The sequence below is a fragment of the Chamaea fasciata genome, unplaced genomic scaffold (assembly GCF_029207755.1).
Source record: "Chamaea fasciata isolate MVZ Bird 193981 ecotype frontalis unplaced genomic scaffold, bChaFas1.0.hap1 SCAF_17, whole genome shotgun sequence".
NCBI classification, from domain to species: domain Eukaryota; kingdom Metazoa; phylum Chordata; class Aves; order Passeriformes; family Sylviidae; genus Chamaea; species Chamaea fasciata.
In genome coordinates, this window is record NW_027094102.1 from 14,345,925 (window position 1) to 14,372,513 (window position 26,589).

Consider the following 26,589-nt stretch of genomic DNA (forward strand, 5'->3'; position numbering starts at 1 on the left):
TCCTCCTAGACATTAAGGTGTGAGTTCTACATTAAACTTGTGGGACTGTTCCCACGAGCAATAAGAGCGCCTTTTGTCTTTGATCATCGCCCTAGCCCAGATTCCCCCCTGAGATCCACAGCTAGCCAGGGCCGGACCGAGGGCTGAAGGAACTAGGGCACAGGCACACGTCCTTATCTGGATCAGCATTTGGCTTTCCCCTCTTCTCTCCCCACTGGCTGCTCTCAGATGGCCAAGGCCGAACACATTTCTATTAACAGCAAACTTGCTCTTCTCACCACTCCTCCAAGGTCCAGATATTTAGAAATCTCAACATGGGTTAGGACACTAAAAATTACCCAAACTATGCAATGTCACTAGAGACAGTGTGGACATTGAGAACTAAAACTTCTAGGGCACTGAATTCGCACCTGGAGGAAAACCAGCAGCCTCAGCACCACCTGGCTTTGGCATGACTACAATATCTTTTCCTCCTTTTTCAGAAGAATGAAATTAGAAATGTTAAACTGGAAAAAGGAACTCCTTAGAACTAGTAACGCAAGGTCCAATCATAGCCAGGAAACGGCCCTTTGTAGCATCTGCCAATCTCACCTGCACATCCTTCCTTTCCTTCTCCAGGCTCTCCAACTGCCTTTGCAGAGATGTCACCTTCTGACGAAGAGCCACAGCCTCTTGCTTCAGGACACCTTGAAAAGAGGTATTCTGGTGTTCTGCTCTCCACATTGCTGCAGGAGGGAAGGGGAAGGACAAGAAGGGGGAAAGCAAAGCAAAAGCAAACTGATGTGCATCCTGCAGAGCCAACAGCACTGTCTTCTCTGCCTGCCTGTCTTTGCCAGGCCCTAAGCCCACAAGGGCGCCAAAACTGACAGAAATGAAGGAAGCTTCCAGGCAGAGAGAAAAGCAGGAATGGAAGGGGCAAGGTTCAGAAGAGTAGGGAAGTGTCTTTGCTCCTGGACTTGTGCAGAGTGAGCAATCCAAGAGAGACAAAGGAGCAGGAATGCCTGTGCAGCCGTGCTCCAGACAGGCCAATAGCCTGGAGGCTCTGGCAGGGCCTGGAGTTTGGGGGAACGGAGCTGAGGCAGCCAGCTACAGCTCCTTAGCACAGACAGGGCACCTGAAAGGCACCAGCTGTGCACGGGATCAGCCACAGCACAGCCAGATGGCACTGCCAGCCATGGCATCTTTCTTGAGAAAAAGCTTCCACTGGCACTAGGATGGATAAATCTCCTGCTGATCGTTTTCCCCCTCTGCCATCCCTGGGCACTTTTATTCTGTGTGGCATCAGACATCCTCGCTGGCAAGACAGGATGGGGCAATGGGTGGAAGAGGAAAAGCTGTACCTTGCTCACTTTCCTCCAGCTGTTTCAGCAGCTTCTGATTCTTGGCATTTAGTTGGTCTCTCTGAGCCTTTGTATTCCGCAGCTTCATCTTCAGGGCCTTACACTGTATGACCATGGCCTCTGCTTTTTTCTCAGAGCTCTGGAGCCGCACACGAAGCTCAGACACCTCAGTTTCCAGCAGCTGCTTCTCTCGAGCTGCCTTCTCCTTCACTGCGTCCTGCAGGGTGTGGATTTGGAAGATGGATGCACAGAGCCTCAGGGACAGGGCTGCTTCTGAGGCTCAGAGTGGGCAGTAGGGAGAGCAAGAATGGAGAAATGACGTCAAGCAAAAAACACACCGGAAATAGAAAGCCCAGAAGCAAGGATTGTAATGGAGACAAATGTGGAGAAAACAGGGAGAGGGAGGCAAGGGCCATCCTTGAGGCTGCAGCTCTGAACACCGGCTGAACTGGCTGTGCTGGAAGTGCCCTCCCCAGCCTGCCACAGCCACGTCTGTGTCCCCACATTGCTCAGGGCCTGGCACAGGCACCAACTCTGCCTGGGACAACACTGCTAACAGAGGGACAGAGAAGCTCCAAAGGAGTCCGCTGCAGCCTCTCCTCCCACATTTCCTGCTGGGAGCCGGCAGAGAATGGGTGAAAACAGTGGCAGCACAAGGCACCACATGCAGACTTGGCCTCAGGGTTCAGCAGCAGCACAAGGCAGAGCACGGCAGCAGTGGATGCTGCTGGGAGGGAAAAGAGCTTGGGGCCTCCCAGCCAAAGGTGGTGGTGTGTGTCCCTGGAGAAGAGGATGCTAGTGCACTGCTTACCAGGGCGTGGAGCTCGTCCACTTCTCTTCTATATTCAGAACAGAGCTGCTGGGTCTCCTGAAGAGCAGAACGAAGCTGAGTCACCTGAGTGTTCAGTGCCAGGTTCTTTTCTTCCAGTGATCTGAGGCACAGGTTCTTTTCCTCCAGAGACAGAATCAGCCTAGAAGGGAAGCATGCAACTCCTTACTACACGATAACACATTCCATGAATCCTTAGTACTTCCATCACCTCAGGGAGAAATGCTCTGTCTGATGAGGTTTCTCTAAACAACTTGGCTGTTTGTTCCCCCGGCAGTCCCAGCCCAGCATGTGCCCACTCTGCTTTTGTTCCTGAAAGAACAGGGAGTTCCTGCCTACATGCCCAAACTTCTTTTTGAGATGGGAATGTGAGTACAAACCTAACAAAGTCTTGCAATGAAGACATTAGGGGAGAGGAAGAATTTGCTTCTAACGAACCATGCTCCAAGGGGGAGAGGTTGGGCCAAAATGGAAGAGACATTTCCTTCCCCCATCTTGTATGTCCAGGCAGGAGGAGCAGCACCCTACAGCCAGGGGATCTCTGGCAAGTTCCCTAAGATTTACCAGCACCCATCCTACTGTCAGCTGCAGGAACAAAGGCCAAAGGCAGAAGTGACAACGGAGGCTTGAAGCACAACCTGATGGCAGATGCAGAAACCTCCAGGCAAGCAAGAGTGCCCTGCCTCTGCTTTGTCGTCGTCTTCTTGGAAGAAGAATCCGGTGGCACTGAAGACTGGCAGGACTTGATCAGCTGGAGGAGCCCCCCAAACCCTGGTCTGATTTCTTGCATTCTCTGCACAGTCACTAACGCCTGTGACTGTGGAGGGTGTCAGGGACCCTGCTTGACCCCTCTGGGCACTGGGGGCATTTTATGAGGAACAATGCAATGGAGACATTCTGGTTTCTTGGGTGCCTCCGAGGGCAGTCTGGCCTAGGTCCGCAGTCAGGGCCTTAAGATGGTTCTGCCCAGCAAAGGCATCAGACGCCAGGCTGATCCAGATCCCAAGGGCTTCAAGTTACAGCAGCCAAGGTGCAGCTGATGGATGTATCCAGCTCCTTGCACTGCAGCTTGGGCAGTGTTAACACACCCACCTAACGTACACAACACAACATTCCCTGGAGGGAAGGAGCTACCCCCAAAGCCTTGCTTTGCAGAAAAACTCTAACTGGAGGTTTAAAGGGAAAGAAAATGAAGGTAAAGACAATGAGACCTGTCTGCACGGACAATTCACTTACCTGGCTTTTTCACTCTCTAGGGCATTCACAGAAGCATGCAATTCTGAATTTTGCCATGCCACTTCTGCCCAATGACTCCTTTCCCTCTCCAAGTTCTGCAGGTGCACTTGCAGCTCATTTTTCTGATCTTCTACTTCCTCCAGCATCTTCTGGACTCGCTCATCCCCCAACAGCTTCTGCCTTGATACTTCCTGGGCCTCCTTCACAACTTGCTGGGCTCTCTGGACAATTCTTTCCTGGGACTCTCGGTAGGCTGCCAGCTGGGATGTCAACTCTCCCACCTGCAGTCAAGCAGAACAGAGCAATCAGAGGCTACAACCACAGCCTGTCACTGTCAGCCACAGCAGAGGTTGTGAGGAAAGGGAAAGGACAACTTTCCATTGCTCCCAGTCCTGAGAGCACCAGATTCACAATGGATATGGACAAGGTGTTTCAATCTCGAAGTGGCCCACCAAGGGCAACTGAAAAAGCACCTCCAAAACCGAGGCCAGCAGTAGGAGGCCAGCAGGAATGCATGCTGATGGTTCCCTGGCCAACAGCCCAGAAGACTAGCCCAGCTGTCCAGGGCAGCAGCTGAGATTCAGCAGAGCAAAACCTCTGCTGTGTATTTGCCAAATCTACCACATACCCCAGAACTGAGATTGTGTGACAGACCGTCGGAAACAAGCCCTTCTCTCGCAGCTCTCCTGTAACACCCAACGCAAACCTCCCCTGGTACAGCCTGGGACCATTTCCTCTTGTCCTGTCCCTTGTTCCCTGGGAGCAGAGCCCGACCCTCACCTGGCTGCACCTTCCTGTCACAGGGAGTTGTAAAGAGCAAGAAGGTGCCCCCGGAGCCTCCTTTCCTCCAGGCTGAGCCCCTCCAGCTCCCTCAGCTGCTCCTCATCACACCTGTGCTCCAGACCCTTCCCCAGCTCTGTTCCCTGTTTTAGAGGCTCTGTGGCTGCCCAAAGCAACAAATTCTGCAGGAGCAGGCAACACTTTGCTCATGAACATGCCTATCCCTGGCTAATAAATGCGTATGCTGCCTTCTGCCAGGTGTGCCCAGCAGTGTCCCTGTCTTCTACTGTCAGAAACAGTATCTGGGCTGAAGTGCTTGAAACAACTCCCAGTCCCACGGGTGCTGCCTTGGAATAAGGTGTCCAGAGCCATGGTAACATCATCCTTCTTTTGCCCCAGCAGATTCCTCTGAAGCTGCAATTACTCCAATGTCTGCCTCTTGACTTCCCACTGGCTCTGCAATGATGGGTCTTGTCCCTCGAGTGCAGCCAAGTCTTCCACTGTAGAAGAAGGGCCAAGACAAGTTTTCAACGGAAAACCAGTCTCATTTCCAAAACCAACCTCCACCCTGTCCTGCTGCTCTGCCTTTTCTGCCTGGGCTGACGCTTCCTTCTGCTGCCTGGTGTTCTTCTGATGCAGAAAAAAGGCTCCTGGCTCCGGGATCCCAATGCATTGATGCAGCATTTCCTTGGACTTCTCAAAGTTTTCACAGTCACTGTAGAGGCAAGGCACAGTCAGAAGAACCAAGAGGCCCGAAGAGTTCCCAATCCCATTTTCAGCACTCCAGCATGGAGCAGGGGGCAGTGGGCTAAGGAAGACCTTGCTCTTTCCCTCCCAGGAAATCCTCCAGAGGCAAAGGGAAAGGAAGGCAGGATTTTGCCTTCTTGCAGCGAGAAGCAGTGGCTGGGCAGGGGCACACAAAGAACAGAATTCAGGGAAGCAGCACAACCAGAAGGAGTCTTCTGTGCCAACATGGCTGTGCACCTCCCACACGGCCTTGGGAGTCACAGTAGAGCATGAAAAACCCAGACAGGAGGAGGAGGGGGAAATGCTCACCTTCTTATTTCTTCTACCAGACAGTCTATGTTCTCATGGCGGCTTCTGAGCGTCCGGCATTTCTCTGCCATTAGCTCAAAACGTCTCTGCAAGCGCTCACAATTCTCTGTGGCTTTCCGAACCAATTTAAAGGGATACTGCGCATCAGTGGATGTCAGAGTTGAGAGGGTGCTCCCAGTTGAGATGATGGAATTGGCCATGCTGTCACTGTTGTCTAACAGCCCCTGCAAGCCCACGTCCAGCTGTTAGTCAGGTATTCTGTTCCTATTCCAAAGTACCACTGAGATGCCTCTTCTGCTCCCACAAGAAGCAGTGTCCGTTAATGGAGAAGCGGTTTCAAAATCCCGGCCAGCTCAGCACAGTTTACTCACCTCAGGGGCTCGGGAGGAACGTCCCTGGTGAGAAAGCCCTCGAGCTCCCTGGAAGAGCACAGGGAAGAGCACGCTCAGACTGCATGGCTGCCCCTGAGGCAGTGGCCTCTAAGTGCTTCCCAGCCTGTCCCAGAGCACAGCAATTCCAGCAGAGCTCTTCTTCCCCCCCCCCCCGGGCAATATTTTCAGCCCAGTAGTTTGACAGCAGCACAAATGAACACGCTGGAAGGTGTCTCATCACTTCTAAGAGCACCAGGAGGGGAACTGCCTGGAGCCCCATCCAACCCGGCCTTGAACACTCTCAGGGATCCAGGGGCAGTCACAGCTTCTCTGGGCAACCCGTGCCAGGGCCTCAGCACCCTCACAGGGCAGATTTCCCTCCCAATATCCCATCCACCCCTGCTCTGTCTCAGTGGTAAGCCACTGTCTCTTGTCTTGTCCCTGCAGGCTCCTGGCTTAAGTCCCTCTCCAGCTATCCTGAAGCCCCTTCATGCATTGCAAGAGGCTGTAAGGTCATCCTGGAACCTTCTCTAGGCTGGACATCTCCAACTTTGCATCCTTTCCCCTTGGCACAGGTGCTCCAGCCCCTGGAGCATCTTCCTGTTATCCCTGTGGCCTCCTCCAGGCCACTGGAGATCATCTCGGACATGTCTGGGAGAAACCCATTCTTGCCTCTGGGAAGCGTTGAGGCTGTGCTGTAAATTGGGCTGAGGGGAAGGCAAGGAAAAGCTGCTCCCTTGTTTGTGCCCACGGCCTCCAGGGGGACAAGGATGGAGGAGGCGATGTGGCTGTGCTCTGGGATGGCCAGGAGCCTCCCATTCCCTCCCACGCCTGTCCCCATGGAAAGCACCAAAGCTACTGCCAGCTCTGAAACAGCCAACTGTGAATCCCTTGCTCTTCCCAAAGGGAACCGTTCCACACGGCATAGCCCAGGCCCACCCAGGCCCCTGCTGGGCTTGGCACAAAGAGAGCAGCAGCTTTCTCACTCACCCGCCGGGTCTCCATCCGCCTGTTGGCACGAGCAGTGACCAAAAGTAAGTGTCCAAAGGTCCTTGGCCTTTGTGGGGTCTAAACCACAGTGTCCAAAGGCCCTTGGCCTTTGTGGGGTCTAAACCACAGTGTCCAAAGGCCTTTGGCCTTTGCAGGGTCTAAACACCGGTGTCCAAAGGCCTTTGGCCTTTGCAGGGTCTAAACACCGGTGTCCAAAGGCCTTTGGCCTTTGCGGGGTTTAAACGCTAGTGTCCAAATGCCTTTGGCCTTTGCGGGGTCTAGACACCAATCTCCAAAGGTCCTTGGCCTTTGCAGGGTCAACAGCACACAAAGTGCTGTCAGCCTTTGCAAAGTCCAAGCACCAAGGTTCGCCAGCTGTTGACAGCTCCAGGGTCTAAACCCCAATAGCCAGGAGCTGTTGATTGTTGCCAGGGTCCACCCCCCAACATTCCATGGCCTGTTGACAGTTGCCAGGGTCTAACCTCCAACATTCCATGGCCTGTTGACGGTTGCTGGGGTAAGAAGCCCAGCATTCCAGGGGCTGTTGGAGAAGCCCTTCCTGGCTCTCCCCCATCCCAGCTCCCTGTTGGCCCTGGCACCTGCCCTACCTTCCCCGTGTCCCCAGAGCCCTGCTGGGCAGGGACCTGGCTCATAGCATGAGTTCAAAGTTGCTGGTCCAGACAACATCAGTTTTAAGGCTCAGCATTCTCACGACCTGCATGCTCTTTAGGGATGTGCTTAGTTCCTGAGTCACAGAAATTCTGTCTTCCCTGACAAAGGGGAGATGTAAGAAAAAGGCTAAAAAGGTTCTTGGTGCTTACAAATACTCATGGAAAGTAAAGGTTTGCATTTAGAACGGCCACATGATGAGAAAAATGGTGTTTGAGGGGCTTTTCAGATTCCTACAGAGAAAAGCCGAGAGCTGCAGTGTTTAAGGCTCATAAAATGGATTAAGGATCCTGAGACAGCCACAAGTGCATTTTTTTCCTCTGCTATCTCTTTGGCAATATATCATTAGGTGTTCTAGGCAGAAGAAAAGTCTTGCTGCTTACATCAAAGATTCCTCACTAGGCCCAGACCTTCAAGAACCATATGGGTCTGTTTGGAAAAGCGTTGGCAAAGGTTTTTTGCCCTCATCTTTGGTAGTGTTTGCCTGCATCCTAGGAGGATTTGTGTGTCCCAGTTGACAGGAACTGGCTTCTGAGCAGGGCACAAATCCTCCGTGGAAGAGAAGAGCTGCACCTGCCTTCTCCAGGGCCTGACTCTCCCAAGACTGACGGCCCAAGGATGTCACTGCCAAGTAAAGCTTCAGAGACCAAGGCAGATTCAAGTCTCTTCTTTCACAAGAGCAGCCTGGGACTCCTTGAGCAGAGCTGCAAAGGAGCACGACAGCTCCTGGTGAAGGTCTGACAGCTCCTGACTGGCCCTTGCACAGCTCTCAATGTAGTTCTTCCCATGCTGTCGGTCCCGGGCCAGCTGTGACTGCAGCAGGGACACCTGGAAGAGGCAACGGCCCGGCTCAGACAAGCCCACGCTGGCAGGAGCATCCGCAGCCCCATGGAACCGGCTGTCGGGGCAGACACAGCCTCCAAGTCCAGCCCTCACCAACACTCTGCCCTTGGGGAAGGGGAAAGGAACAGTCTCCCAGACTGCCCCTCAACAGAGCTCAGAGGATCAACAGGTCCACTTCATGGCTGGCAAACCCTTCCCACGTACATCCCTCAGCCACCACAGGTCTATTAGAGAGAGTTCCGACAGCATTTAGGAACCCAGCTCTGATTTCCAAAGCACAAACCTGGGCCACTGACCCCTTTCTCCACAGGCTGTGCCTCAGCATGAGGACTGCTCCTTCCCTCTGCTTCCCTCTGTGATAAACTAAGATTAGACAACTCCGAGTAAAGGAAGTTACTAGTTGTAAGTTATGAGGTTCCATACATTAGAGGTTAAAACGTCGTTTATAAAAGCTGTAAAATCCCCGTTCCGTACCCCAGATCCTGTCCCCTCCCTCCTCCCTTGGAAACCCCACTTACCTGTCTCATCGTCCTAGGCTACCGACCCCATGCTGAACGTTCAAGTTGAAAAGTTACTAACTATACCCCATTAGTGGTGTTGGGGGTTAGGTTTGTTCCTTCTTTCTCTAAAGAATTTTTTCCCCACAAGTTACCAAGGGGACCAAGTGTTGGATACTTGAGAGTACTTAACTGAAACAAAGAGGTGGACAAAAGGTGGAAGGGGGAGATAAAGCAGGTAAAAGACAAAGCTTGAGGCAGCTGCGTGCTTTTTCTGCTTCCGGCGTTCGGGGAGACGCGTGTCTGCCGCTCCTGGAGGAGCTCAGCCGCCGCAAAGCACGCCGAGGGGAGAACGGCTGTTGCTGGCTGGAGGAGTTTCACTGTGGCCAAAGGGATCCAGTCCTGGGAAATCTACTATCACCGGTTCGACCTGAATCCTGAGTTTTTTCTCTGCCACTTGCGGAGGCTGGGCCGCTTTTCTGCCTCGTCTTCGAGCTTCTTCGGCGCTGCTCCTCTTGCTGCAGCGTGACCCTGCACCCCCTGTGCTGCCGGGACATCCTGCCCCTGCCTGCCGGGACACCCTGCCATCCCAGCTACCAGCCCGGGACTTTTCCACTGTTCCAGCTTGGTGCTCTGAGGATCCTGCAGGGACACCGAAACCAAACTGCCCTGGGTTTTGTGAAACAAAGCCCTCAAGGTTCTTGGTACTTTTGTCGTTTGTCATTAATGCTGTAGTTGTTTGGTGGGGGGGGGGAGTTTTTTTGTGTTTGTTTGCTTTGTATTACATACTAGTAAAGAACTGCTATTCCTATTTCCCAAATCTTTGCCAAAGAGCCTCTGATTGTAATTTTACCTAGCAGATACCTGTCTTCCTAAACCAAGACAGTAGGGCATGCCTCTGACCCAACCCCTTTGTAATAAAGGCAATTAAGGAGGAAACATTGTCTCCTGCCCATTTTTAGCACCCTCTACTTCCCTTCCAGAGCTACTGGAGGACTCTTGTACTTGAGCTGCTGCACAGCCATGCCAGACATGAGGGGAACGTGGTGCTTGGGGTCTTTTGGTGCTTTCTGGAGGCCTTTTAGCACCCCAAGCCCCATTCTACACGCCCCCATTTTTTTATTATACGTTAACTCTGGCTTTAACTGATTTATATTTTTTCATATTCATTATGCTTCTAGTCAACTTTACTTCACTTCCAGGGACTCTTAAAGGTGTTTTGGAGGTTTTCTTGGTTTTGCCACCTTTGAGTGCGCAATCTGCCTTTTCCCCCCGCCATTGTTTAAATATAACAAAAATATAGCCTTGAGTATTTCACAGTTATTCACATGTATTCCGTTTGTGTCAGTCTTGTTGAAATTTTGAGGAGGTTTTGAGGCTGTTTTGGGTCCCGGCCCAGCCGCTCCCTGAGGGGAGTTTGTCTGAGGCGGGGCCCGCTCCTGCCCCGCCCCCATCCCGCCCAGCCAATCCCTGAGGGCACTTTTCCCCGCCCGCGGGTTGGGCGGGAGCCGCCGCCCCCCCACTGTCAGTCCCTGAGGGGCTTCGGCTGAGGCGGGAACTTCTCCCCGCCGGCCCCCGGCCGATCGCTCCCGCCCCTGCCCTGCCTGGCTCCCAGTGGGCCCCAGTGACTCTGAATTTTCCCCAGCTGCCCCAGTCTGGACTGCTCTCCACTGGTTTATTCTCCTCCCTCCCCAGGTAGGGGAGATCCGGCGCCCTCCGCTCCCACCCCCCAGAGCGTAAAATTCACATCGCTAGAGGTTCGTGTCCACAAAGGAGGCAGAGGAGTCCTGTAAAAGTCCCTGGAGTCAAACAAAGGGACAATGTCCATCAGGCCTGCATCCAACGGGGTCTTTCTCAATTAACTGGAGCAAGTAACCTTCTTTTCTCCTCATTGCCTTTCTCCCTTGGCTGAGGTACTGGCATGATACCGGGAATTTCCTGATCCACCTATCCATGTCCCCCCGTACTATGTGCCCTCTGTAAAACACATGATCCACAATTGCCACTAGATAAATCCACTGAAATTTTTTAGTAAGCTTTATTAATTGACATGGACTGCTCCTCAGCCAAGGTCATGCTAAACTCCTGAACTTGGGGAAGAGGAATAAAGACTTTATGGGATTTTGAGGATGAGGTGGTATTTTGCTGAAGCCAAAAGGTTCTTAAGTTAAAGAAGGAAAGTTGTTGGTTCCGTGTGTTGCTCTTTGTGGCTTGGATATGTTCTGGATGGTTTGTTGCGTGTTGCTGTGAGCTGGGAGAGGGGTGGGGTTGAAGATCTGACTAAAAAGGCAGTAGGATGAGAGGGGAGGGGACAGAAGAGTAGGCAGTCGGAGAGAGTGGAAGTTCCCTTGTACCCAGGCAATGGGAAAGGGGACAGGGACCGCCCCGGCCAGGAAGGCTATAAAATTGTCCTGGGTTGTAGTATAGGATGTGCACCGAGTATTCTATCACCATCTTCATGAACTGTTGAATCCAGGTGGGGCAGTGTTTTTCCAGACCCCCTCCCTCTGGGCCATTATCTTCTCTTAATGGCCCATCAAATGCCTTGCCCATGACTCATGGAGAACTCCCTCCAGGAGCTATCTCTGTTTAATGGGCCATCAGGGACCCCCTGCATGACTCATCATCCCATTGTGAGATGCTCCGCCCAGGGGGAGGAACCAAGCATTCCAGCCTGGATATAATCTGGGATGTGGGACAGTACAAGCAGCCCTTACCCACTGGATTCCCAGAGGACCAGAGCTACCAGACCTTTCTACGGGATCACTGCTTCAGGAAGACCACCTCACCTGGACTGCTTCCATCACCCTGCTCAAGTTGTATTCTGACTCTGTCAGTGGTCTTCTGTATTATTGCATCTATTTTATTTTACTTTCTTTCCTTTCTTCCTATTAAAATGTATCTCTGACTTGGAGCCTCTCATTTATTTTGCTTTCAAACCACGACACTGACGAATGGCAAGACATTGCCATTTGGGTAGAGAAGCTACCTGTGAAAGTCTGCAGGTAGATGCCCATGTCCCCAAGAGTTGGGCTAATGAGGAACACTGAAGCAACGAGCAGGTGGATCAGGCTGCAAAAATCGAGGTGTTACAGATAGATTTGGATTGGCAACACACGGGACAATTGTTCCTTGCTTGATGGGCCCTGATGCCTCAGGCCATCAGGGCAGAGATGCCACCTATAAGTAGGCACGAGACCGAAGGGTGGATCTAACCATGGGCAGCATCTCCCAGGTTATCCCCGCTTGTGAGATGTGAGCTCAGATCAAGCAAGCAAAGTGAGTGAAGCCCCTGTGATATGGGGGGCCGTGCTCCAAACATAAGTATGGGGAAGCCTGGCAGACTGATTACATTACACTGCCCCAGACCCACCAAGGCAAGTGCTACATGCTCACAGTGGTAGAAGCCACCAGTGGATGGCTGGAGACCTAGTCGGTCACACTACTGCCCGGAACACCATCCTGGGTCTTGAAAAGCAGGTCCTTTGGAGGCATGGTACCCACAAGAGAACTGAGTCCAGCAATGGGACTCATTTCAGGAATAGCCTTATAAACACCTGGGCTAGAGAACACGGCATTGAGTGGGTAGACCGTATCCCCTACCATGCACCATCTGCCAGGAAAGTTGAGCAGTGCAATGAACTCTTAAAAAGAACCTTGAAGGCAATGGGGGGGTGGGACCTTCAAGGAGTGGGACGTGCATTTAGCAAAGGCTACACGGTTACTTAACACCGGAGGTTCCAGCAACCAAGCTGGCCATTCCCGATCCCAACCCCCGTGTACGGCAGGTGGAGACAAGGTTCTGGTGGTGCCTATGAGAGGTATGCTAGGAAAGACTGTTTGGGTTAATTCTGCCTTGAGGAAAGACAAACCCATTGCTGGGGTTGTCTTTGTTCAGGGACCAGGTTGCACTTGGTGGGTGATGCGGAAAGATGGAGAGACACGATGTATATCTCAGGGGGATCTTGGTTTTGGGTGAATTGCCTGAGATATTGTGCCTGTATCCATATCTGCATGTATGTATGGATGTATATAATTAGGATAATACATGGATGTATGTTGAAATAAGTCAGCTGAGACTCCATTTTCTTTATGCAGGAAAAGCCAAGTCTTTATGCACTTAATTTATACAGTTTTCACAGACCTTGGGTGCAACAACCCTACAAAACTACAAGCCACTGGTTGGTAGTTTTCTTGCTACTTCATTTCTTGGTCAGAGGGTGATTTGCGTCTGCTAAGGTTCAGGTTGTTTACATTTTTCCTTTGTGCGTTTTCATGGAGCAGATCTAATGTTTATGCAGATGCCCTTATTTTTCTCCCCAAGAATAGATTGTTGCGCTAATGAACTTTTCATGCTCAAGATTGTTTTGTATGAGAACTTGTGAGTTATCTGCACTTAGCTAAAGTAGCGGGGCCTAATCCATATTTCATAAGACTTTTCTTTTATAACATCTTTTACCTGTCTGCAACATATGTGTATAGTTTAAAAGTCAAAGTTTGATGTAACATGTTGGCATGGGAAAAAATTCAGGATGGAAAATGTTGTGGGTTTGGAGGCGGGGGGGGTGTGTTTGGTGAATTTTCTCCCATATGTGACCTGAGAAGGGAGATGTGGCAAGGAGAGGGCAGTTGATGGCCCTGGGGAATGAATGAGGGGCAACTGAAATACAAAAGAACTGGCCAGTGACCCTCCCACTCCACTGGAAGGCTCCAGGCAGGGCGGGCGGGATCGGGCGCTGCCTTGCTGAGGAAGAACCAGCCGGCTATGCTGGGAGCAGGGCAGTTTGGGCAGGTTTTGGTGCTGGACCCAGCACTGCTTCAGAATTCTCCTTGCCACCCACAGGCGAGCCGGTTGCTTGCAGCAGCTGTTGGTTGACAGGGACTTTTCGACACTTGCCATCGCAAGGAAGACCCTCACCATCTGCATGGGTGCTTCGGGGGAAACCAGACCACCCCACCTATTCTCTCCCTCTCTGGAGAGAGGGAGCCCCAGCTGCTGTTTGCCTGGAACCTCACCAGAGCTGCCATCGCCAGGATGCTGCAACAGACAGGTGAGAGAACCTGGGAAAACCAGGCCCCCACCTTCTCTCTCTCCCTGAGGCTGCCCTTAACCCCTGGGATGGCTCAGAGCTCGCATCAGTGGCCCCCTGAAGCTGCCTGAGCCAACGGTGCCCTCTGCCCAGGTGGGGCATAACTACAGCAAAGTGAGAACTGCTTAATGGGTGGGAAAAGTCTGTTCCTGCTTTGGGGGGCTGTTGTTGTTCATTCTCTCTTGTTACACATGTGTATACATGTATTCCAGTAAAGAACTGTTATTCCTTTTCCCAGATCTTTGCCTGGAAGCCCTGCAATTTCAAGTTATAATAAATTAGAGGGAGGGGGCTATCTTTCCATTTCAGGAAGATTCCCAGCTTTCTTGGCAGACATCTGTCTTTTAAACCAGGACAATCTGCTGTCATTAATGGAAGAATTGACCTAGGAGGGAAAAGAACTCACAGAAGCACAGTTTCAGCCCTTGCCTAGGAATTGTTCCTGACCTCCACAAAACAGGGGCTTCCATGGTTTGTGGAATAGCCTTTGAGTGATCTCTACGCCCCGGATTTTATCTTCCTCAGAGTCCTCCTTCCCACAGTATGTCACACCTGTCTGGCACAGTTCCTATGCAGCTGGCATCCGCTGTCACCAACAACAGGACCACTTTACCCACCACCAGTGAGAGGGAGCATGGATCATTACATTTTTCCCACATAAGATATGGAGCAGAAATCCCTGATGTAAATCCTGCCAATTCTTTCTCAAGATTTACATACAAGCAAAGATGCCTTGCAGAAAAATCTACCTTCTTGGATCCCTGGTGGTCAGTGGCACGAGCAGTGTACCCTGGAGGACGGTGCTGACTCCAGTCCTTTCTGACACCTTTGTTAGCAAAGCGGGGGATGGGGCAGAGTGTGCGCTCCCACAAAACCGGGAGGAGTGGCTGATGTGCCAGAGAGACGTGCTGCCATCCACAGGGACGACAGTTCGAGGGTGACAGTTCAACGCCAAGTGCTGAGTGCTGTCCTTGGGAAGGAACAACCACAGGCACCCGTATCTTCTGGGGTGGAAAACTGAGGTTAGGCAGGGTCCTGCTGGGCACCAGGATGCCCATGGGCCAGCAGTGTGCTCCTGCAGCAACGCAGAACAGAGCCCTGGGCTGCACTGGGAGCTGTGACTCGGCTGGTGAAGGGAGGGGATCCTTCCCCTCTGCCCCCCACCAGTGAGGCCAGCCCTGGGGTGCTGGGCCCAGAGCTGGGCTGCCCAGTAGAGGAGACAGGGACAGACTGGACAGAGGCCAGCACAGGGCCATGAAGGTGATGGGGGGACTGGAGCATCTCTGCCATGAGGAGAGGCTGAGAGAGCTGGGACTGCCCAGCCTAGAGCAGAGCAGGCTCAGGGCATCTCACCCCTGGGGATAAATACCTGGGGGGAGGCTGCAGAGGGGACAGGGCCAGGGACAGCCCCAGGGGCCAGAGGCACAAGGTGACACACAGGAGGGGCCCTCCGAGCTCAGGAGACACTTCTGCACTGGGAGGGCGGCTGAGCACTGGTGCAGGTGCCCAGGGAAATGGTGGAGTGTCCATCCCTGGAGGGACTCAAAAGCCCCCTGGACACATCCTGGGCAGCTGCCCCTGGGTGGCTCTGATGGAGCAGGGGCTGGGCAAGGTGACCTCCAGAGGTGCCTCACCCAGCCTGAGGTTCTGTGACTCTGAGAAAAAACGGGTTGCAGTTTCCTAAGGACAAATGGAAAAGCTCCACACATGGCAGGTTTCTCCTGCCCTCACCAAAGTGGTTCATGTCACATGTTTCCCTTCTGCACATTCCTCCCTGGAGGGAGGATGCCCCTAAGGTCACTCCTTGAGGCAGAGAGAAGTGTTTGCCTGTTGGAGTCCAGGGCATTCCTTTGGGCACCCTGGGAGGCCACAGACCTCGGCAGAGAGGTCTGGGACCCTAGCAAGAGGGTTAGAGATCTGTACAGGGGGGTCTGGAATCTGTACAGGGGGGTTGGAGACCCTGGCACAGAGCCCAGAGAGACACTGTCTTTGACTTCAGTCCATGCAAAAAAGCTTCTAACACTGAGAGAAGAATTACAAGTCACAAAGATGTAACTGACAGTAGTGTAGTGTGTCGCAGGGTGGAAAATTTTGTAGTTTTAGGATTCTTAGTATGTAGGTGCATGGAGAACAAGATGGAGGATTTAGGGTGTTGCCCTGAGTTCTTCCTTCTTTTTCCCTTGGCGTCCATCTCCTGGTGACGGTGGCACAAAGTAGTTTAAGCAGATTGGGTCAGAGTAGAGTTGACCCCTTTAGTGTAGGTAATAGGCATTGGCACATAATTGCAAATAATAGACAGGTAGTTATCTGTATAAAAGGCAGCGACCTCCCATGGCGGGGGGAGTCGTCCTGTGTCCGAGCAGCTGTGAACATCTCAGCCGGGCACAGAGAAAATTGTAAGATAAGAAACTAATAAACAACGCGAGAAACCAAAGAGAAAAAGACCTTGAAGACTCCGCTTTTTTCTCGCGTCTGGCTCGGGGCCTTCAGAGGGCAAAAAGGGCCCACTCGAACCACCACCTGAATCTCGGGAAAAGAAAACCAAACCTGAGATTTGCCCATGGTCATTGGTTTGGGTGATCAGTCTTTACTTAAGAACTGGTTTTGCTGGCTTGAAGGGAATTGCTTCAATGTTGCTTCAAATAGAACTCACTATACTGGAAGCTATAGTTCTCTGTACTGGGTAGTAAGTAATTCTGAGAAAGATCTTTTCATTTAATCATGACCATAATAAACTCTTTATTTGCCTTCAAATACAACCTTCGTGCCATGGAACACAGTTATATAAAGGTTCAATTACACCTATACTATCCTTTAAACACAAACTACTGACTAAGTCTATGGCTGCATCCAGCGGCGTCCGGGCTCTTCTCTGAGAAGTCGAGGAAGCAAGGAGGTCCTTTCTGCACCTTGTGACTCAACAGGAGCGTCCTGCCTGCTCCCTGCACAGCTCTCCAGGTGGTCCTGCTGGTCCCGGGCCAGCTGTGACTGCAGCAGGGACACCTGGAAGAGGCAAAGGCCCGGCTCAGACAAGCCCACGCTGGCAGGAGCATCCGCAGCCCCACGGAACCGGCTGTCGGGGCAGACACAGCCTCCAAGTCCAGCCCTCACCAACACTCTGCCCTTGGGGAAGGGGAAAGGAACAGGCTCCCAGACTGCCCCTCAACAGAGCTCAGAGGATCAACAGGTCCACTTCATGGCTGGCAAACCCTTCCCACGTACATCCCTCAGCCACCACAGGTCTATTAGAGAGAGTTCCGACAGCATTTAGGAACCCAGCTCTGATTTCCAAAGCACAGACTTGGGCCACTGACCCCTTTCTCCACAGGCTGTGCCTCAGCACAAGGGCTACTGCTCCTCTGAGCTACTGAAGGACTCTTCCTGAGACGCCGATATAGTCTGCCGGTCAGACTGGGAGACAGGCAACATAAAGTGTCTTGGGGGAACACTCTCCTAAAAGTTCTGATTCTTCTCCCTTCAGGTTCCACCAGCATGTTGGATGGGAGAAAGGGTCACAGAAACCTGTCAGCAAGCGTGGAGCAAAAGGATCTGTGGCCATCAAGGCATGGAGATCTCTGCTCTGAGACTCTGAATTGCACCAGACAACACTGGGGGCAAAAAGCTCTCTCTGGGGGCTGTGCAAGAGAGGTCAGTGAGTGTCTGGGGACACGGGGCCAGAGAGGCAGCAGAGTGAAGGTGCCTTTGTTAAAGCCATGGGCTGCCACAAGAGAGAGAACAAACAGAAGGGTGTGCCCACAGCAGGCACAGGGAGAGGCAAGGAAACAAGCAGAGATCTCCAAAGCACTGCCTGGGCTAACATGTTGTGTTCCAGAGCAGCCCCGAGGCTCTGCACAGGCAGCGCACTTTACCTGCTCGCCAGTTCTCCTGGGCTCAGTAGTTGATTCAGGCTTCTTTGTCTTGACCTTCTGGAGACTCACACGCAGCTGGGACACTGCAGCCCGCAGCACTTGCACAGAGTCCTTCAAGCGCCGTTCTCTTGCTCGGGACTCCTCCAGCTGCTGCAGCAGCTGCTTCTCTCGAGCTGCCTGGGTAGCCTCCATCTGCTGCACTGTGTCCTGCAGTATGTGGATCTGGAAGATGGATGCACAGAGCCTCAGGGACAGGGCTGCTTCTGAGGCTCAGAGTGGGCAGTAGGGAGAGCAAGAATGGAGAAATGACGTCAAGCAAAAAACACGCCGGAAATAGAAAGCCCAGAAGCAAGGATTGTAATGGAGACAAATGTGGAGAAAACAGGGAGAGGGAGGCAAGGGCCATCCTTGAGGCTGCAGCTCTGAACACCGGCTGAACTGGCTGTGCTGGAAGTGCCCTCCCCAGCCTGCCACAGCCACGTCTGTGTCCCCACATTGCTCAGGGCCTGGCACAGGCACCAACTCTGCCTGGGACAACACTGCTAACAGAGGGACAGAGAAGCTCCAAAGGAGTCCGCTGCAGCCCCTCCTCCCACATTTCCTGCTGGGAGCCGGCAGAGAATGGGTGAAAACAGTGGCAGCACAAGGCACCACATGCAGACTTGGCCTCAGGGTTCAGCAGCAGCACAAGGCAGAGCACGGCAGCAGTGGATGCTGCTGGGAGGGAAAAGAGCTTGGGGCCTCCCAGCCAAAGGTGGTGGTGCGTGTCCCTGGAGAAGAGGATGCCAGTGCACTGCTTACCAGGGCGTGGAGCTCGTCCACTTCTCTTCTATATTCAGAACAGAGCTGCAGGGTCTCCTGAAGAGCAGAACGAAGCTGAGTCACCTGAGTGTTCAGTGCCAGGTTCTTTTCTTCCAGCGATCTGAGGCACGGGTTCTGTGATCTACAAGTTGCAAATATGGAGAGACATGAGTTGCTTGCTCCTGACTCCCACAGTCAGGTATTCCAGGACAACATGGCTCAAGATCCCCACACCTGAGTATGAAAAATGGGAGGCATGGAAAGTCGTCCAGAGAAGGCACCTTTGTGCCATTTCAATGGCAAAGCAGGGCCCTCTGAGGGAGTGCCCAGGCCTTCCTTATGGCCTGGCACAGCACAGACAGCCCAGCCCAGCTTGACTTCAAGAGCCAAGCCTTCAGTTGCTGTTCCTGACCTATGACACTGGGTAGCTGCGCCCAAACAGGCCGGGCTGGCGAGCGAAAGCCCAGCCCCTGCTCACAGCCCTTCTCTCCTCAGCACTTCTAAGCTGCTCTGCTGGGGGACAGAACAGATTCTTGTCCTGGCTGACTCCTGACGCTGTAATGCTCTTGATAATGGACATGAAGGTACATCATCTTCCAGACACCCTGTCTTTAAGAGACTTGCAAACTACTTTGCATGATACAGTAAAATCTCATGGCCATGGCAGCACTTGTAAAAAATCAGAACACACGGATTTTTCTCTGAACAACAACTACCTGAATGAAGAGACTGCAGTTTAAACTCTTGCAAAGTCAAGGAGTAGACTTGCCAGCTTTGTTTTAGTGTTGCTGGCTAAGCAGGCAGTAGCCCAAGTGACTTGTCCACCTTTACAGAGTGCGAGGGACCATCCAAAGGGGCCTTGGCGGGTTTGGCAGGTGGCTGCCCATCAACAATCAGCAAGAATCCTCAGAGGCTGTTGAGAATTCCAAAGAGCTTTTCCTGCTGCTCTCTAAGCAGTTCTAGGACCTGCCCCACACTTCTCAAGAGTGTGCTTGGAAGCAGAAGGCCCTCAAGACATTCAGCAGCAGCCTCTGGCTTCGTGCTACTCCCAATGTCCAAAGGTAAGAGCCTGGAATGCTGAAGATGAATCTTCAGTTCCAGAGATCGGGATCATGTCAAGCTACTTTGTAAGGAATGAGGGATATTCAATGCCCAGAACCAGGAACCAAACCCAAGAGACACGTGTGGTTTCACTCAACATCTGCATGGTTTAACTACTACTCAATTCAGGGTGGGTGGCTTGCTTTGGACTTCCCACAGGAGTGTGCTCAGCGGCACAAACAGGAGCCCAAGGCTCACGAGAGCTTTGCTGGCTTTAGGTGCCAGAAAAATAATCTTCACATGGTGGCATAGTTTTGGGTTTTTTTCTTGAGACTCTTCCATATTCTGTCCATAGAGTGTAAAAACATCTGGAAAGGATCTGCTCCCTGCCTTTACCTGGTCTCTGCCAGCTGCTTGGAAAGGTCATGTCTGTGCTGCTCCACGGCTGCCAGTTGGCCCTCAAGGGCAGCCTTCTCCTGGCACAGCAGCTCCTTCTCTCTGCACACCTGGGCCAGTGTGTGCCCTTGGCCAGAGGATTCCCGGTGCAGCCGCTCCAGAGCCCTCCTTGACGACTCTTGCTGCTGGGAAACCTGGAAGCGGGACAAGGTACAGGTCGAGCCCTTCCTCAGGAGCCCTGTGCAGAGCCAGCCAGTGCCAGCTCGCAGGCAGCCAGAGGACAAGGAGCACCTGTGCTCTGGGCTCAAAGTTTCACAGCATCTGCCCTATGCTGCTCTGATACCCTGAGCTCCAAAAGCCTCTGGCACTGCTCCCTTGCAAGTGCTGTGTCAGGCCCTGCTGGCTTTCCTGGGACCAGACAGCTCCTTCCCAACAAACATCCCTACTCCTGACTCCGTGTCGTCACTCAGAATTACCACATCTTCTACTACTGCCAAAACAATTTACTCTGAGCACCAGCAGTGCAGACACTTTTCAGGCACTGGTCCAAAACTCTGCTGGGTTTAGTCCCTCACTCTGCTCACCTGCTCTATTCCTTTCCACACCAAATCCAAGTTCCCATGTGTCCCCGCCCCTTGTGTGGGCACAGAAGAAGCAGCTCCCCATGCCCAGCTTTTGGCCTGGAGCTGATTGGAACAGCAAACTCCAGAGCTGTGTCAATCATTCCGGGCATGCCAGGAAACAGTCTGGCGGTCAATGGTCTCTGGCTGGAGCCAGGCACACAGACAAGGCTGCCTGCTGCAGCCCAGGCTGCCTTGCCCAAGCAGGCCTGGACTGACGGGGATATAGAGTCCCACCTCTTTATGGGAAACCTCATTGGAATAATTCAGGGATGTTGTAGTGGACTAAAGGTCAATGCCAGGGCCTACCTGGAGATGAGACTGGCCCATGCCAGTGTCAGGAGCCCTTCCCTTTGGGATTGCCAAATCTTTCTTCCAAGTCCTATTGGCAATTTCACTCTTGTGCGGTGCAGCACTCAGGACTTGAGCGTCCTGTCTCCCTTTGAGTTCTTTTCCTGTCAGATTCAAGGTGGCAGCAGCCCCATGCTCCAAGTCCTCCTGCATGCCTTCCCTCTCCATTTCTGGTTGCTGGGTTATATCATTCCAACTTTGCATGTGGGGTGCACGCATTTCATTCTTCTTTTCCAGATCTCTCACCTTCTGCTCGTACAATTGCCGTTCATGCTGCCAAAACAGGGAGAAAAAGGGTCCCTCATTCCCTCTCTCAGTTTGCTTTTCATACCACAAATGGACTCCTGCCGCAGGGGCAGGCACGAGCTGCCCCTCTCTCTCTGCCTCTCGGGATGCCGCAGACCTTTGCTGGGCCCCCCTTGATGCTGCATCTTTCCCAGCTCACTCAGCCCCTCCCAGCTTCCTTTCTGCCCTTCCCCGACCTCTTGCAGCTTCACTCCCCTGTTCCTTTGGGGAGGAGCTGCCAGAACTGCAGCCAGGATTTCAAGTCCACGCCAAGCAGGATTTAGGCAGTGCCACGAGGCTGTGCTCTCCATCAGGGAGGAAGGGAAGAGCAAACACCCCCAGCATTTCATTCCCTGGAGCTGGGCCCAACAGGACTGGATTCTCACCTCTCCTGTGTAGAGTTTCCATGGCACCATCCCCATGGCACCACTGCCCTCTTGGAGCAGCCGTGGCCAGACCAGTCTGTCATTCTCTGCTGCCACTCAGGACGAGTCCTGCCCTTGCAGGCACGTTGTATTGCACTAAGTAGTTAGTTCGTTTTGCACTGGGTGTTCCTGGTCACACCTTCCCGTGCACCTTTGCGCCCTCTTCACCTGATACCCTCTATCTCTCCCCTCCCCCTGAGTCAGCCCCCACTGGTCAACAGACTCCCCTCCCCTCCCCCTCTCCCCTAGGGCTTCAAACTCCCCACACGGGGGATCTCACCCTCTCTTTCCTCCTAGACATTAAGGTGTGAGTTCTACATTAAACTTGTGGGACTGTCCCCACGAGGAATAAGAGCGCCTTTTGTCTTTGATCATCGCCCTAGCCCAGATTCCCCCCTGAGATCCACAGCTAGCCAGGGCCGGACCGAGGGCTGAAGGAACTAGGGCACAGGCACACGTCCTTATCTGGATCAGCATTTGGCTTTCCCCTCTTCTCTCCCCACTGGCTGCTCTCAGATGGCCAAGGCTGAACACATTTCTATTAACAGCAAACTTGCTCTTCTCACCACTCCTCCAAGGTCCAGATATTTAGAAATCTCAGCCTGGGTTTGGACACTAAAAATTGCCCAAACTATGCAATGTCACTAGAGACAGTGTGGACATTGAGAACTAAAACTTCTAGGGCACTGAATTCGCACCTGGAGGAAAACCAGCAGCCTCAGCACCACCTGGCTTTGGCATGACTACAATATCTTTTCCTCCTTTTTCAGAAGAATGAAATTAGAAATGTTAAACTGGAAAAAGGAGCTCCTTAGAACTAGTAACGCAAGGTCCAATCATAGCCAGGAAACGGCCCTTTGTAGCATCTGCCAATCTCACCTGCACATCCTTCCTTTCCTTCTCCAGGCTCTCCAACTGCCTTTGCAGAGATGTCACCTTCTGACGAAGAGCCACAGCCTCTTGCTTCAGGACACCTTGAAAAGAGGTATTCTGGTGTTCTGCTCTCCACATTGCTGCAGGAGGGAAGGGGAAGGACAAGAAGGGGGAAAGCAAAGCAAAAGCAAACTGATGTGCATCCTGCAGAGCCAACAGCACTGTCTTCTCTGCCTGCCTGTCTTTGCCAGGCCCTAAGCCCACAAGGGCGCCAAAACTGACAGAAATGAAGGAAGCTTCCAGGCAGAGAGAAAAGCAGGAATGGAAGGGGCAAGGTTCAGAAGAGTAGGGAAGTGTCTTTGCTCCTGGACTTGTGCAGAGTGAGCAATCCAAGAGAGACAAAGGAGCAGGAATGCCTGTGCAGCCGTGCTCCAGACAGGCCAATAGCCTGGAGGCTCTGGCAGGGCCTGGAGTTTGGGGGAACGGAGCTGAGGCAGCCAGCTACAGCTCCTTAGCACAGACAGGGCACCTGAAAGGCACCAGCTGTGCACGGGATCAGCCACAGCACAGCCAGATGGCACTGCCAGCCATGGCATCTTTCTTGAGAAAAAGCTTCCACTGGCACTAGGATGGATAAATCTCCTGCTGATCGTTTTCCCCCTCTGCCATCCCTGGGCACTTTTATTCTGTGTGGCATCAGACATCCTCGCTGGCAAGACAGGATGGGGCAATGGGTGGAAGAGGAAAAGCTGTACCTTGCTCACTTTCCTCCAGCTGTTTCAGCAGCTTCTGATTCTTGGCATTTAGTTGGTCTCTCTGAGCCTTTGTATTCCGCAGCTTCATCTTCAGGGCCTTACACTGTATGACCATGGCCTCTGCTTTTTTCTCAGAGCTCTGGAGCCGCACACGAAGCTCAGACACCTCAGTTTCCAGCAGCTGCTTCTCTCGAGCTGCCTTCTCCTTCACTGCGTCCTGCAGGGTGTGGATTTGGAAGATGGATGCACAGAGCCTCAGGGACAGGGCTGCTTCTGAGGCTCAGAGTGGGCAGTAGGGAGAGCAAGAATGGAGAAATGACGTCAAGCAAAAAACACGCCGGAAATAGAAAGCCCAGAAGCAAGGATTGTAATGGAGACAAATGTGGAGAAAACAGGGAGAGGGAGGCAAGGGCCATCCTTGAGGCTGCAGCTCTGAACACCGGCTGAACTGGCTGTGCTGGAAGTGCCCTCCCCAGCCTGCCACAGCCACGTCTGTGTCCCCACATTGCTCAGGGCCTGGCACAGGCACCAACTCTGCCTGGGACAACACTGCTAACAGAGGGACAGAGAAGCTCCAAAGGAGTCCGCTGCAGCCCCTCCTCCCACATTTCCTGCTGGGAGCCGGCAGAGAATGGGTGAAAACAGTGGCAGCACAAGGCACCACATGCAGACTTGGCCTCAGGGTTCAGCAGCAGCACAAGGCAGAGCACGGCAGCAGTGGATGCTGCTGGGAGGGAAAAGAGCTTGGGGCCTCCCAGCCAAAGGTGGTGGTGTGTGTCCCTGGAGAAGAGGATGCCAGTGCACTGCTTACCTGGGCATTGAGCTCGTCCACTTGTCTTCTATATTCAGAACAGAGCTGCTGGGTCTCCTGAAGAGCAGAACGAAGCTGAGTCACCTGAGTGTTCAGTGCCAGGTTCTTTTCTTCCAGCGATCTGAGGCACAGGTTCTTTTCCTCCAGAGACAGAATCAGCCTAGAAGGGAAGCATGCAACTCCTTACTCCATGATATCACATTCCATGAATCCTTAGTACTTCCATCACCTCAGGGAGAAATGCTCTGTCTGATGAGGTTTCTCTAAACAACTTGGCTGTTTGTTGCCCCGGCAGACCCAGCCCAGCATGTGCCCACTCTGCTTTTGTTCCTGAAAGAACAGGGAGTTCCTGCCTACATGCCCAAACTTCTTTTTGAGATGGGAATGTGAGTACAAACCTAACAAAGTCTTGCAATGAAGACATTAGGGGAGAGGAAGAATTTGCTTCTAACGAACCATGCTCCAAGGGGGAGAGGTTGGGCCAAAATGGAAGAGACATTTCCTTCCCCCATCTTGTATGTCCAGGCAGGAGGAGCAGCACCCTACAGCCAGGTGATCTCTGGCAAGTTCCCTAAGATTTACCAGCACCCATCCTACTGTCAGCTGCAGGAACAAAGGCCAAAGGCAGAAGTGGCAACGGAGGCTTGAAGCACAGCCTGATGGCAGATGCAGAAACCTCCAGGCAAGCAAGAGTGCCCTGCCTTTGCTTTGTCGTCGTCTTCTTGGAAGAAGAATCCGGTGGCACTGAAGACTGGCAGGACTTGATCAGCTGGAGGAGCCCCCCTAACCCTGGTCTTGTTTCTTGCATTCTCTGCACAGTCACTACCGCCTGTGACTGTGGAGGGTGTCAGGGACCCTGCTTGACCCCTCTGGGCACTGGGGGCATTTTATGAGGAACAATGCAATGGAGACATTCTGGTTTCTTGGGTGCCTCCGAGGGCAGTCTGGCCTAGGTCTGCAGTCAGGGCCTTAAGATGGTTCTGCCCAGCAAAGGCATCAGACGCCAGGCTGATCCAGATCCCAAGGGCTTCAAGTTACAGAAGCCAAGGTGCAGCTGATGGATGTATCCAGCTCCTTGCACTGCAGCTTGGGCAGTGTTAACACACCCACCTAACGTACACAACACAACATTCCCTGGAGGGAAGGAGCTACCCCCAAAGCCTTGCTTTGCAGAAAAACTCTAACTGGAGGTTTAAAGGGAAAGACAATGAAGGTAAAGACAATGACACCTGTCTGCACGGACAATTCAATTACCTGGCTTTTTCACTCTCTAGGGCATTCACAGAAGCATGCGATTCTGAATTTTGCCATGCCACTTCTGCCCAATGACTCCTTTCCCTCTCCAAGTTCTGCAGGTGCACTTGCAGCTCATTTTTCTGATCTTCTACTTCCTCCAGCATCTTCTGGACTCGCTCATCCTCCAACAGCTTCTGCCTTGACTCTTCCTGGGCCTCCCTCACAACTTGCTGGGCTCTCTGGACAATTCTTTCTTGGGGCTCTCGGGAGGCTGCCAGCTGGGATGTCAACTCTCCCACCTGCAGTCAAGCAGAACAGAGCAATCAGAGGCTACAGCCACAGCCTGTCACTGTCAGCCACAGCAGAGGCTGTGGGGAAAGGGAAAGGACAACTTTCCATTGCTCCCAGTCCTGAGAGCACCAGATTCACAATGGATATGGACAAGGTGTTTCAATCTCGAAGTGGCCCACCAAGGGCAACTGAAAAAGCACCTCCAAAACCAAGGCCAGCAGTAGAAGGCCAGCAGGAATGCATGCTGATGGTTCCCTGGCCAACAGCCCAGAAGACTAGCCCAGCTGTCCAGGGCAGCAGCTGAGATTCAGCAGAGCAAAACCTCTGCTGTGTATTTGCCAAATCTACCACATACCCCAGAACTGAGACTGTGTGACAGACCGTCGGAAACAAGCCCTTCTCTCGCAGCTCTCCTGTAACACCCAACGCAAACCTCCCCTGGTACAGCCTGGGGCCATTTCCTCTTGTCCTGTCCCTTGTTCCCTGGGAGCAGAGCCCGACCCTCACCTGGCTGCACCTTCCTGTCACAGGGAGTTGTAAAGAGCAAGAAGGTGCCCCCGGAGCCTCCTTTCCTCCAGGCTGAGCCCCTCCAGCTCCCTCAGCTGCTCCTCATCACACCTGTGCTCCAGACCCTTCCCCAGCTCTGTTCCCTGTTTTAGAGGCTCTGTGACTGCCCAAAGCAACAAATTCTGCAGGAGCAGGCAACACTTTGCTCATGAACATGCCTATCCCTGGCTAATAAATGCATATGCTGCCTTCAGCCAGGTGTGCACCGCAGTGTCCCTGTCTTCTACTGCCAGAAACAGTATCTGGGCTGAAGTGCTTGTCACAACTCCCAGTCCCACGGGTGCTGCCTTGGAATAAGGTGTCCAGAGCCACGGTAACATCATCCTTCTTTTGCCCCAGCAGATTCCTCTGAAGCTGCAATTACTCCAATGTCTGCCTCTTGACTTCCCACTGGCTCTGCAATGATGGGTCTTGTCCCTCGAGTGCAGCCAAGTCCTCCACTGTACAAGAAGGGCCAAGACAAGTTTTCAACGGAAAACCAGTCTCATTTCCAAAACCAACCTCCATCCTGTCCTGCTGCTCTGCCTGTTCTGCCTGGGCTGACGCTTCCTTCTGCTGCTTGGTGTT

At 52.8% G+C, this 26,589-nt stretch overlaps 1 protein-coding gene across 1 annotated transcript; it reads right to left on the reverse strand.

Annotated features, from left to right (window-relative positions):
• Positions 1-16,467: 16,467 nt before the first annotated feature.
• LOC136298508 (chromosome partition protein Smc-like) lies at positions 16,468-18,964 on the reverse strand. Its single transcript, XM_066199248.1, has 4 exons — positions 18,960-18,964; positions 18,372-18,513; positions 17,571-17,792; positions 16,468-16,704 (listed from the first exon to the last, which is right to left on the reverse strand). The coding sequence occupies exons 1-4, from the start codon at positions 18,962-18,964 to the stop codon at positions 16,540-16,542; spliced, it is 534 nt and encodes a 177-aa protein (XP_066055345.1). The 3' UTR covers positions 16,468-16,539.
• Between the last annotated feature and the right edge of the window lie 7,625 nt (positions 18,965-26,589).

Excerpts from the sequence above, each read along its gene's own strand:
- LOC136298508 (XM_066199248.1), bottom strand. Across the intron at positions 17,793-18,371 it reads TGGACGAGCTCCACGCCCTG|ATCCACATACTGCAGGACAC; the intron begins GTAAGCAGTGCA and ends TCCATCTTCCAG. Across the intron at positions 16,705-17,570 it reads CCAGGAGAACTGGCGAGCAG|GTGTCCCTGCTGCAGTCACA; the intron begins GTAAAGTGCGCT and ends TGCCTCTTCCAG.